Source organism: Salvia splendens, chromosome 20, assembly GCF_004379255.2.
Source record: "Salvia splendens isolate huo1 chromosome 20, SspV2, whole genome shotgun sequence".
NCBI lineage: Eukaryota > Viridiplantae > Streptophyta > Magnoliopsida > Lamiales > Lamiaceae > Salvia > Salvia splendens.
In genome coordinates, this window is record NC_056051.1 from 23,105,007 (window position 1) to 23,117,730 (window position 12,724).

The 12,724-nt window shown below is 34.5% G+C and overlaps 2 protein-coding genes across 2 annotated transcripts; both read left to right on the forward strand.

The window, feature by feature from the left end:
- Positions 1–2,687: 2,687 nt before the first annotated feature.
- LOC121780546 (secretory carrier-associated membrane protein 4-like) lies at positions 2,688–6,766 on the forward strand. The gene is made up of 12 exons (XM_042178134.1): positions 2,688–2,887; positions 3,717–3,821; positions 3,907–3,969; positions 4,401–4,434; positions 4,517–4,639; positions 4,992–5,054; positions 5,142–5,235; positions 5,327–5,372; positions 5,467–5,534; positions 5,639–5,687; positions 6,283–6,348; positions 6,579–6,766. Exons 1-12 carry the CDS (start codon positions 2,825–2,827, stop codon positions 6,609–6,611), a joined length of 807 nt encoding a protein of 268 aa, XP_042034068.1. The 5' UTR covers positions 2,688–2,824; the 3' UTR covers positions 6,612–6,766.
- A 539-nt stretch (positions 6,767–7,305) lies between these two features.
- LOC121782667 (phosphoribulokinase, chloroplastic-like) lies at positions 7,306–11,521 on the forward strand. Its single transcript, XM_042180617.1, has 5 exons — positions 7,306–7,967; positions 10,437–10,521; positions 10,605–10,689; positions 10,780–11,024; positions 11,107–11,521. The coding sequence occupies exons 1-5, from the start codon at positions 7,426–7,428 to the stop codon at positions 11,356–11,358; spliced, it is 1,209 nt and encodes a 402-aa protein (XP_042036551.1). The 5' UTR covers positions 7,306–7,425; the 3' UTR covers positions 11,359–11,521.
- The last annotated feature ends 1,203 nt before the right edge of the window (positions 11,522–12,724 follow it).

The window sequence follows — 12,724 nt, forward strand, 5'->3', positions numbered from 1 at the left end:
TTGCATGCATCACCTAAACTAACAGATCTCAGAAATCGAGCACGAGAACAACTAGATCTCAACCTCTAAACTACTGGAAATCATGTAAACATCATGGATCTAAACATCTAAGTCATCAATTGCGAAAAGCATCCAAGAAACATAAGTAAAAACATCATCAACATGAAAGTAAACACCAAAGCTTAATAAAACCAGAAATAAGTCGAGATCCAAAGGCGGAGTCGTCAATTCCTCCTATGAAACTCGAGATCTTACTACATCGTCTCAAAAACGCTAAAGAAAGCAAGGATCCAACGTTGGAGGCGTCAATTCCACCGTCGAAACCATTGAACTAAGCTAAGAAATCAGCAACCAAACTAAACTAAGCTAAGAGAGCAGTGGCGTTAAGCGCCTATGAGAGTTTTCTACCTAAACTACAATATATCAATTTTGGTTTATTTGTCTCAATGTACATTTCCTGGAATCAGAAGTTTTTATTGATAATTGTTTCTCTTGCTGTATTTTAATAGGTCCCAAAGTTCTAGCTATGGTCTCTTCTTGCTTAAAAGAGGATGGAGATCTATCGTACTCTAAGGATATTAGTGGCAACAATTTCCCAAGTTTTCAAGTGTTAAATGAGATCTTAATCGGCTTGGCACATTGTGTAGCTTGCTGTGGGAGTGCTACTGCTGAGGTAAGCTGATCTTTGGGAAATAGTATACTATTCTAAAGCTGCACGATAAGAAACTAGATTATTGGATATTCACTGCTCACCTGGTTATCATCTGACCAGTTATTTGACTCTGCTTGGTGGGTGCTTTTGTTCTCCTTGCTGCATGCGGTTTAGATTTATCAGAATGAACAGTTCGGTCTCCTAACCTGTACTTTTAATTGATCATATATCTAAATTCTGCTTAACTTTCAGGAAATGAAGCTTCGAAGAAATGCTATATCTTTTCTAGCTTTACTAGGTTCGTCAGGAAAATCCGGATTTGAGATTTTACTAAATCATAGGCTCCCAAAGGGCTCCAATTTCCTTGCCGTCATTATGCAAAGCATATTATCAGATTTGGACCTTCAGGAATCAAAGTCTGCTAGAAGATCCAGCATTGTCCTGGAACAGTAAGTTTCTGTATTCAACCAAGTACAACTATATTTATTAATTCCATCAGGAATTCTTTTTTATGTTTTCTGACTGTAAATTGTAGCCTCTATAATTCATATTTGTACGTTTAATACAGTCTATTATTCACTGATGTTTTGTCACCATAATATGCTGATTTAGGGCTCAAAGAACTTGTTCTGCCAGTGCTTTATTGAGGATGGTCTCCTTTTTCTGATGTCAAGTTCTTTTGTTTACCTTTCATCTGTCATGTATAATATTTTTGTTGGTTGCAAGTCCAATTGCTCTTTGGTCATCTTACATAAAAGGAACATATTCTTAGCTTCCAGTACCAGGATCATAATTTTTTGAAGTTCCGTAAGAATAAGCAACTCCTCAGAGTTCATAATATTTTAAGTTTGTGTAGTCTTTTACTCCTACTATTTATTACGAACTATGTTTGTGACAAGTTGCTTATGCTTTTCGACTAAATCCTTCCGTTTTGCGACTGAATTTTCATTTCTGCAGAAGTTTGGTGATACGAGAGGCGCTGATCCTCTTGAATAGACTTGTGTCCCATCCTCAATATTCCATCTCGGTTCTGAATGCCCTGACAGCAACGAGAGACGCAGCAAGCATGGCCGTGGAGTTTGGTAACCGGTTAACCCATAAAGGCAAGTTACTGTGGCAGGAGGATAACACTACGAAGCAAACTAGAGAATCTGAAATTTTGGAGTTGGCTCGCGTCTTCAAAACAAGAGTTTTCATTTTTTTAGGAGATAGTGTTTGTGATGGATGAAACATGAAATTGCAGTTGTAGATATCTTTTTTGGCAGATGAGGGCAAATGTTATCCTTTGCCCTTAAATGTACGAGGCTTTTATTATATGATCACCCACGGCCATTTTCCCATCGGCTTGGCTTGCTACTCCTTTTTTGTCGGCTGTTTATAACTCGAGCTTCTTGTCATATTCTTATGCCTCATCTTGCTTGGCTATTCAAACCTTGTGGAAATACTATTACTAGATTGAAATTTTGGCAGCCTGGTGTTCGATTTTTTTACTATTCGATTTTCTGTGTTCAACTTGGTCACCGAAGTAGGTCGCTGACCGTCTAGTGCTATGTTTAAAAAAATAATACGACTCAACTATATTTGATGGAATAACTTGATTATTTTTTTGAACTCGTAATTGGATTTATAATAACGGTAAAAAAGTCAGCTTTGGATTTTATCTACATTGTTATTCGATATTTAAAAAAAATCTTAGTAGGAAGAAAAAAGTGGTCAAAACGGCATTATTAAAACTCATTTCATTAGAGAGAGAATTTATTACAAATAAATAGAGATTAATTTTCAAATAAAAACCAAGTAGAATAACAAGACTTTTTTTTGAACAGACAGTGCTACTAATTTTAAATTTCGTTTTAAAGCGAGAAAATGCAATAACATAAATATAGCAGTAGCTGATATTGACCTATATTTCCTATTTCTATAATTTTTCTAATCAGATTTTAAGTGCTAGAAAATTTATTTGCTAATTAGTTAAATTCGAGTTGAATATATGCAGGAATTGAGTTAATTCCAAAATATGCATAATATTTCCATTTTGTCCCGCCTCGCAATAAAGAAGCACATTCACGACTGTCACTTCTCTCTTTCTCTCATTCTCTCGCTTTACATCAAGACATCTTTCCTAATTTACTACTCCTTGGGAGTTTAGGCGCGCAGTAAGAGTCGGTGGCTATGAATCGGGGAAACGATCCCAATCCGTTTGATGAGGAAGAACCTGAAGTCAATCCATTTTCGGTAACCGCATTTCCAAATTATTCGGATCTGCCTAAATATAACATTACATTCGTCAATTTCTTCAATGTTGCTTATTTCTAGTGTTTGTAGAAGTTGTGATTATTTGGTTCAGATCCGATGCCTACGGCTCTATTCGTTCGGTTAAATTTGAATTAAATTGGAGGAGTGACTCTATAAGAAATTAATATGAATGCTGTTTTTGTTATCATTATTTCTAATCAACGGTTGCGTAAATCGATTTTGGATTTATCGCTAATTAATTCTTATATGGTTTTTTAGTGTAAGGTAGCATATGACACTGAATTTGATTAGAAATGGTTTTAATTCTCAAAATTTTGCACATCTTTAAAACGGATGGAAACATCTTGGCCTAAATTCTGATAACATATCTCAATATCGCTAATAAAACGTTTAAATTTCTTTTCCTATCTCCTAAGAGAAATAGAAAAGACTAGACCACAACAAAAGTAAGGTATCTTTTGACTGCATTTCTCATGTTCTTAAGCAGTCTAATTCTTACAAATGAGAAGAATGATGTAGTATGACATATTTTCCATTTGTTTGATTCCAAAACCGAGTTTCTCAATGGTGAAAGGTGCTTCTAAAATATAAAATGCAAGGCAAGTATTTGGTTGGTGATGCTTCGGCTGACCCAGGCACCCTCTGGATCCGCCAGTGAGCTTGACAGAGTCTCATTTTACGTGATGCATACCATAAATATTTATGACTTCTTGTGGTTGATTTGAAATGTTTGTTGATACTCATTACAAACTTCTCCAGTTATCCATGTGGCTCGACCAACTAATATGTTTTTTTTCTTTTTCTCCAGAATGGCGACAAGTCAAAATCTCGCATTCCCAATGTGGTTTCAAGTGCGCTCGGTTTTGGTCAGAAACATGAAGCCACTGTAGATATACCATTAGATGCTATGAATGTAATCTTTTTTAGAAGTATACGTTTACCCATGTCTTCACTGTCATTTTGAATTTTTATCATAACTCTGTTGCCTAATATTTCAGGATTCAAAGAAAAAGGAGAACGAACTTGCCGCATGGGAAGCAGATTTAAAGAAAAAAGAGAGGGTAAGTTTATATTACAGCAAGCAGATTCCAAATGTTTCAGAAACCTTCTGATCATTTTTATTATGTTGCCCAATTTTGGCCATACATACTATGTATATTAGGGTTGTAACATCAGTAGTCTATTTGCATTACATCAGATTTTATGCAATATTTGTATCTGACTAAAAATACCCAACGTGATCTGTCTTTTCTATACAAGAAAATGAACTAAACTGACAATTCATGATGACTATCCATTTAACTGATGTAGGTAGTTATAAATGTCAAGAGTATTATTTTGGCCATAGACTTTACTTCTTGAACTGGATGACTCTTAATCTGCAAAAGCCATTGACTTGAGCTCTTTATTTCGGGTGTTTGTGTGCTGCCATATCTTTACGCCATTGTAATCATGCAAATAAAAAAAGTACTTATTGGCTTTTGTCCTGCAGGAGATTAAACGGAGAGAAGATGCTGTTAACAATGGTAATCTATAAGACCAGGGCTAACAGACTTGTTATTTTTTTGTTCTTATGTTTCTAATACATTTAGCAACACTTCCATTCAGCTGGTGTTCCTGTCGACGATAGAAACTGGCCTCCATTTTTTCCCATTATCCATCATGATATAGCCAATGAGATACCAGTTCATGCTCAGAAGTTACAGTATCTGGCTTTTGCAAGTTGGTTAGGTGGGTATGCTCTTCTTGTTATCAAATGACACATTCTATTAAAGTGTGGTATGGGTGCAATTTGTATCCTTGCAAATAGTTTGGTTGAACTGCACCATAGTTTGGCTTAGACTTTTAAAATAATTGAATTATACCGTTGTTTCAAATACACCAAGTACCTTGTTTTCAGGATAAAGTGTAGCTGTCTGTTGGTAACTTCATTTGGCTCATGTAGCTTGCTCATTATTAGTTTCTTGTTTTCTAAAAAGAACTGATCAGCTCAATGTTATTCCATATCCTATTGTTTGACTTTGGTTTTCAACTCTGATTTTTGCTGGAGTAATTACCTTATCTTTGTGCATTTTTGTTACAGGGATTGTACTTTGCCTTTTATTTAATGTTGTTGCAGTCACCATTTGCTGGATAAAGGGTGGTGGTAAGTGTGTGTTGTGTGCTTTAACTTTGTTGGTTGCCAATTTGGAGGTTATAGTCTAATGTAAGAAATGTCATTTACTGTCTGCAGGGGTCAAAATCTTTTTACTTGCCATAATCTATGCCCTAATGGGATGCCCGCTCTCATATGTGCTCTGGTACAGGCCTTTGTATCGTGCAATGAGGTACTTGAAACCTGTTTTTTTATTACTCTCTGCAGACTCATAGCATATTGGAATTAATTTCTCTTGTCATACTTCTGGTTCCCATCCTCAGGACTGATAGTGCACTGAAGTTTGGGTGGTTTTTCATGTGCTATATGGTATGCTTGGATGTTGCACCTTGATATTATGTGTATATGTCTATATGATGGTAGATTGTCCATATTGATGATCTTTGATTCCATTACTTTACAGTTTCACATTGGTTTCTGCATTGTTGCTGCAATTGCACCTCCAATCGTCTTTCAAGGGCAATCATTAACGTAAGCAATTTCAATTTTCTTGTAAATCTTTCATCTGAAGCAGAGCTTATTATAGCATTTATTTATTTGTTTTCCCTTATTCTTTTGTTTGCTGTCTCTCTCAGTGGCATCCTTGCAGCTGTTGATGTGTTTTCGGACCATGTCTTAGTTGGGGTGAGTTTTCCTTTGCTACTTGTGAGTTGTACGACTTGTGAGTCCTGTATAATTTTCTGCATTCTCAAAGATGTTATAATTAACTTAGTGGTCATTCCTTGTGCATTCTCATTGAGATGTTATAATTCTCTGCATTCTCATAGAGATGTTAATTTTGGACAGAATTAATTCCAATTTATGATTGCCTGTAACATTAGCATGGCAGGATTTCCCCATTGTTATATTTCTTTTACTTTTGCTGAAGAAGAGAGGAAGACGGCGAGGGAGAAAAACAGTTAGATTTACATACGGATAGTAACTATTCCGAACTTCTTCTTGGATATGATGCACGAGCAAGTGACGGCTAAAGTCATGCATATTATATAATGTTACCTTCGTCGTGCTTGCAATTTCTTTAGGAATCAATCTGTTTATACTTTATGCTTTTTCCCAAACTAGTTTCTTTGTATTAAAGATGATAAGGAGATAATAGATATAGAGAAGAATCTCAAGTTACTGGCAGAAGAAATCTCCATTTCCTAGATTCACTTAACGATCGTTGTGTATCATTTTATGTGTCACAGTCCTAATTATTTAATGATCCATTCTGTTGCAGATCTTTTACCTGATTGGGTTTGCATTCTTTTGCTTGGAAACACTGCTCAGCTTATGGGTACTCCAGGTAAGACTCATGCTATATTTTTATGAATTTCTGTGATACAACCGAATTTCATTAACGCAGGACGATGTATATTAATTCGATGATTCCACTATATATATATATATGTTGAGTGTGTGTCCTCTTAGTATTACTTGCATGATGCAATGAAATCTGAACTCTTCTACAAATAGCGAATAGAGACGTTTGTCGTCTGTAACCATTTATTGATCTCTCTCTTCTCCACCTTGCAGAAAATATATGCATATTTCCGGGGACAGAAATGATAGTAGTACTATATCGGAAGTCATCCAAGGGCTGTATCCCTGCTTGGTTGATTCCACCATTTTTGTATCAGATTCTATTACTCCTACGATGTAGAGAAACTACAGTAAAAGTTGATTTCAATATAAATCTTTTATGCTACTCTCCACAAATTTTATACCGGTAATGTATTTATTTCGGTTTTACTACTACTTTTAGAGTTTTTTTTTAATAGTAAGACCTATCAATTCTAATCGTAGATTAGAAAATCAACAAAATGCAAATCAGAACTTACTCTCTGTCCATGAAAAACGGGTAAAGAAGTGATGACGGACTTGTTTAATAAAATTTTACTAGATTTTTGTTGGAGTATTATTTATGTACATAACAGTAAGGAATAAGTTCTAGTAGTAAATGAGGCATATTACGACGGACATGAAAATATGAGATAAATATTCACGGAAGAGAATATTGTATTATAGTAAACCACATAAATTAAACTGCATATACATAGTAGAAACAATGTTGAAATTCAGATGGAAGTGGGATCATAAAAGGTCCATACTCCCCATATCCTCACACCCCTCATACCTTTGCAACCCATCACCTCATCGCCACGTGGCACCCAAATATCCGAACTTCAAGATATCACCATTCCTACATTTATCACAAATATTAAAATTCAAAACAATTGCCCAGGTAGTAAATTTGAGAAATGACAAATTGACAAAAAAACACCCCAAGAGAAATCAACACTTCCCACCACAAGAACACCATCCCCTCCCTATATATCTCCCATTTTTTCATGTAAACCAAGAAAGAGGAGAACCATTAGCAATGGCAGTCTCCACTATATACTCACTCAACTCAATCTCCACACCACCAAAACCCCACTCCCCCTTCTTCCCCCAAAAACACATCCTCTTCTTCACCACCACCACAAAAAGACCACCCCTCAGAGGTCGGCGCTCCGCTCTGATATCATGCTCTGCCGAGGAGAAGACCGTCGTGATCGGCCTAGCCGCCGACTCGGGGTGCGGGAAGTCCACCTTCATGCGGCGGCTGACCTCCGTCTTCGGCGGAGCAGCCGAGCCCCCGAAAGGCGGGAACCCGGACTCGAACACGCTGATAAGCGACACGACGACAGTGATATGCCTGGACGACTACCACTCACTGGACAGAACCGGACGGAAGGAGAAGGGCGTAACCGCACTGGATCCCAGAGCGAATGACTTCGATCTAATGTATGAGCAAGTCAAGGCGTTGAAGGATGGGACGGCTGTTGATAAGCCAATTTACAACCACGTTAGTGGTCTACTGGACCCGCCGGAGGTAATCAAGCCTCCCAAGATCCTCGTTATCGAAGGCTTACACCCAATGTGAGTATTCCTTATCCATAATTCTATGGTTTAGGAATTTTGCTTTTGTCCATGTCAGCATATCTGCTGCTGACCCCATGCACTCTTTATCAACGATAAATCCAATCTTATCATTTTCTCCCCTTTAACTATTTATCATCATTTTTATAAAATGAGTACATAAAATTAAAAGTGATTACTAATGTGGTATGGAGAGAATAGTCGACTAAATCATAAAATTTCATTTTGTTCAATTTCGTAAGAAAAGAAAATGGAAAGTTAAATAAAGAAATTTCATTTTTTCCTTTACTGTCACATTTCTGTATAAAAAGATGTCTTTTGGTAATGCATAAACAAGGTCGTTTCAATAAACTAATTCTTTATATTTTCCTTTCTTTATGTATTCTATCTTATTTTAAAAAAATCGCTATTTGAAATATCACCAAAATATTTATGATTTGATATTTCACTTTCATATTTTGTTAGACAGGTCAAAATTTTATCAAATTTATAATTAAAATGACTAGTATTTTTTGAATGAAAAAACTAATACTCCCTCCGTCCCATGCTACTCGCACTTTTCATTTTAGGCCGTAAATTTGGGATTGATTTTTTTGTGTAATTAAAAAAGAATTTTAGGTGTAATGAGACATCACTTAATAAAAGAGCTCTTAACTTAAACTAACATATTAATTAAATGCATTAATTCTAACTTAAATTATAAATAGTGTAAGGACTTTGTGACGAGCCGAAAAGCAAACGTGCGAGTAGCACGGGACGGAGGGAGTACGTTTTTGAGTTGTGATCAAAATAAAATTAAGAGGGAACCTCTTTTTTAGTACACCAACCGTCCCAAATGAGCAAATTTGATCTGTAACACTTCATAATATCTTTTAAGGTCCATCAACTATAAGTTAATATCAATTCAACTACTTTTTGGCTATTTCCAATATTTTCATGACCAAAGTATCCTTAAGGCAATTAAGGGCAATTCAATCTATTTATTCATCCACTTTTTTCTTTTTTTCTAATTTATTTGGGATTAACTTTAATAGATCTTATACTATTATTACTAATATATACCATACCTTATTTGAATACTATGATAGTACTTTCTAGTGCTAGTTAGTACTTTTATATGATTACATTCTCAATTATTTAAATAAAACTAAGATAAATATTTTATTTTAATTAATCTCGTAATTTTATTAAACTGAAAATTTAAGTTAATCATAATATATAATATATACTACGTTGAAATAAAAATTTAATAAAGTAGAAAAAATATGATTCACGAATAGTAAAGGGAATAGATATGGGAATTATGAACAGTTTCATGATGTTGTAAATGACCTAATGATAATATTAAGACGCGACATTGTGATATTAAACAATTGATAGCAACTATTGATTTTTTATTTAATTAAACAATCATAAATTTAAATTAATCATATATTCAACTAAGAATGTCATTGTCTTTTTTATTAAATTGATTATTGATAATTTCAACTATTTTTTTAGACTACAATTACTACTTAAGAGTAGATAAAATAAAACTTAGTTCTTTGAATTATTTAAGATTCTATGTATGTTAATAAATTTTATTTTATTTTTAATTATCAATTTTGTATTGTACTTAAAAATAACATATTCTATGTATAGCTTTAAGATTGAAAAATTAATATTCCATCTAATAAATTGAACTACTTTTATATACAAATATTGTATAAGTATAATGTTTACATATATTTATATCTAAGTTATTTCACTATTAATATTAAATATAGTACAATGATTTAAAATATTACAAATAAGTAAAACTAAACGTAAATAATTAAAAGTAATGGAATATTACTATCATTAAGATATTTTTATATTGAAATTAAAATTAGAGGGAACATCTTTTTTGGTACATCAACTATCCCAAATTACATACTACTACTTTAATGAAAATGAGAGGGTAAATAGATTGAATTGCCCTCATTGGCCTTAAGGGTACTTTGGTCATGAAAATATTGAAAATAGCCAAAAAGTAGTTGAATTGATATTAACTTATAGTTGATGGACCTTAAAAGATATTATGAAATGTTACGGACCAAATTTACCCATTTGAGATAGTTGGTGTACTAAAAAAGAGGTTCCTCTAAAATTAATTCCTAATGCAAAATTGCAGAACCAAAACAGGAAAGTTACTTTTCAGAATCATTTTAGTCCATTTAGAAAATTCGAATTAGAAAAACATGAGGTGATCATATCAAAGTATAAGTTTCTTAAATGAGCAAAAAAAATGTTATCTAAAAATGACCTCAATGATCTCCATGTTTTATAAATTAGAATTTTCTAAAATGAATTTAAGATTGAATTTTACATATATCATAATCCTATATTTTTTTGTGTACTAGTCTTCAAAAATTAGTTTTATATCATAATCCTATACGTATTTTTTTTGTGTACAAGTCTTCTAAAATTAGTTTTATGTTATGTGTGAAGGTACGATGAACGTGTTAGAGACCTCTTGGACTTCAGTATTTACCTTGACATCAGCAATGAAGTCAAATTTGCATGGAAAATTCAGGTAATTTCCCCTAAATAGGAAAAAAAAGCAAACCTTGATCATAATTTTCAAGTAGGTAATTTTGGGCATGATGAATGGTGCAGAGGGACATGGCTGAAAGAGGGCACAGCCTTGAAAGCATCAAGGCCAGCATTGAAGCCCGAAAACCGGACTTCGATGCTTACATCGGTAAATAACCCTAACAACTTCCTCTGCATCTTCACAAAACACACATTCAATAGATGGTGATGTTGATGATGATCTTGAACTAAAATGCAGATCCACAGAAGCAGTTCGCGGACGCTGTGATCGAAGTGTTGCCAACGCAGCTGATCCCGGACGACAACGAGGGCAAAGTTTTGAGAGTGAGACTTATAATGAAGGAAGGTGTCAAGTTCTTCAACCCTGTCTACCTCTTTGATGAAGGCTCCACCATTTCTTGGATTCCCTGTGGAAGGAAGCTCACTTGCTCCTACCCCGGCATCAAATTCTCCTACGGCCCCGACACTTACTACGGCCAAGAGGTATGTATGTATCCCTTCATTTCCAACCTTGTTTCATCTCATAAATACCATTGAAATCTTATGTTTGTATTGAAATTTGTAGGTTTCTGTGCTGGAAATGGATGGGCAGTTTGACAGACTGGATGAGTTGATCTATGTGGAGAGCCATTTGAGCAACCTTTCGACCAAGTTCTATGGAGAAGTGACGCAGCAGATGTTGAAGCATGCGGATTTCCCTGGGAGCAACAATGGGACGGGGCTTTTCCAGACGATCGTTGGGTTGAAGATCAGAGACCTCTTCGAGCAGATTGTGGCGACCAGGGCGGCTGCTCCCCTCGCAGCTACAAAGGCATGACGAGTTGAGATAAGTGTTGGTGTTGTCTGTTTGTATTTATTATCTGAGTTCAAACTCTGTGGAGGCTTGTACCATAGAGAAACGACTTTTGCACATATTTGAAATGGAGGAATCCTATAATCATCATAAACACATCAAATCAAAATATTGATTTTTATCAAAAGAGTTCAATAGATTGGGAGAAGCAGCCTTAGATCAAAATAAAGAGTATAAACAGCAATCAACACAAAAGTTTAACCTTCCGACAATTATAACAAACAAACAAACTAATTCATCATCATTCAGATTTATACCTACAACAGGATTGACGCCAGAATCATTCCCACCCTAAAACAAAGATTCGAAATCGACTGACGCAGGTACCAAGTCGCCGAGGTCGATCCATCTCCCGATTCTGCAGATTTCACCACTGACCTTTTCTTCAGATGCGATTTGTTTGGAACAACGACCCGGAATTTCGATCCGAGAATTAGGGTTCATCGCGATTTCTCTGAGAAAATGCCATTCCTGGACATGGGGTGAAGAGAAAATGGTGGCGATTGGGGCGAAGAAGAGAGGGAAATGGAGGAAGTTGCAGACACAGTTTATTCCCGGGAATTTTTTCTTTTTAAATTTACAGTTTTGTTCGTTGCTTTTGTGGGTCCCTTCACTGGAGTATTAAACTCTGCTACTCGGCAATTTTTTTTAGAATGTCTATTTCATTTTTAAATAACTATTATCTCGTTATACTATTGAATCTTTTTTAGGTTTAGAACAAAAGTGCCAATTAGTTAAAAAAAAGCGTTTTTTTTCTACCAAGATTATGATTATCGTTAACTACGTGACTGATATTGGCTCCTAAATAAAAAATAAGCATGCACAATCCTTCCTATTGTTTTTTAAATTTTATTTAAATTATAAAATTATCACTTTTTTATGCTTGTATGATTATTTAATTGTTTTTATATATATAACTCGTGTAATTCTCTAAAAAAATACTTGGTGCTTGTAATTTGAAAATCACAGTGTATGCTAGCTTCAAATTTCGTACTAGAATTTTGTTAATTATCAAAGAAGTATCTTCTCTGCAATAAAAAAAAATATCTTCTCTAAATGTTGATCACCAAACTGTTTGACATGATCATTCGACTCATAACTCATTCCCTAACAAAGTAAAATTTACAATCAACACATATTCTAAGATATAAGTAAAACATGATTAGATACAATATTACATATACATACTATAGTTAAAGAATCATATTGACTAAGATTACGGGTTTTTTTTTCCAATTATTGAACTCTATATGCCAATTCTTAAAAAAGAATAAAATAAATAAGAGTCGTCGTTACGTGTGGACACAGTATGCATACAAGTTTATTTAGG

Coding starts and splice junctions, on each gene's coding strand:
- LOC121782667 (XM_042180617.1), top strand. CDS start 7,426: ATGGCAGTCTCCACTATATACTCACTCAACTCAATCTCCACACCACCA. Junction 7,968..10,436: donor ATCGAAGGCTTACACCCAAT/GTGAGTATTCCT, acceptor TTATGTGTGAAG/GTACGATGAACGTGTTAGAG. Junction 11,025..11,106: donor ACACTTACTACGGCCAAGAG/GTATGTATGTAT, acceptor TGAAATTTGTAG/GTTTCTGTGCTGGAAATGGA.
- LOC121780546 (XM_042178134.1), top strand. CDS start 2,825: ATGAATCGGGGAAACGATCCCAATCCGTTTGATGAGGAAGAACCTGAA. Junction 5,055..5,141: donor TTGCTGGATAAAGGGTGGTG/GTAAGTGTGTGT, acceptor TACTGTCTGCAG/GGGTCAAAATCTTTTTACTT. Junction 5,535..5,638: donor TTTCAAGGGCAATCATTAAC/GTAAGCAATTTC, acceptor TGTCTCTCTCAG/TGGCATCCTTGCAGCTGTTG.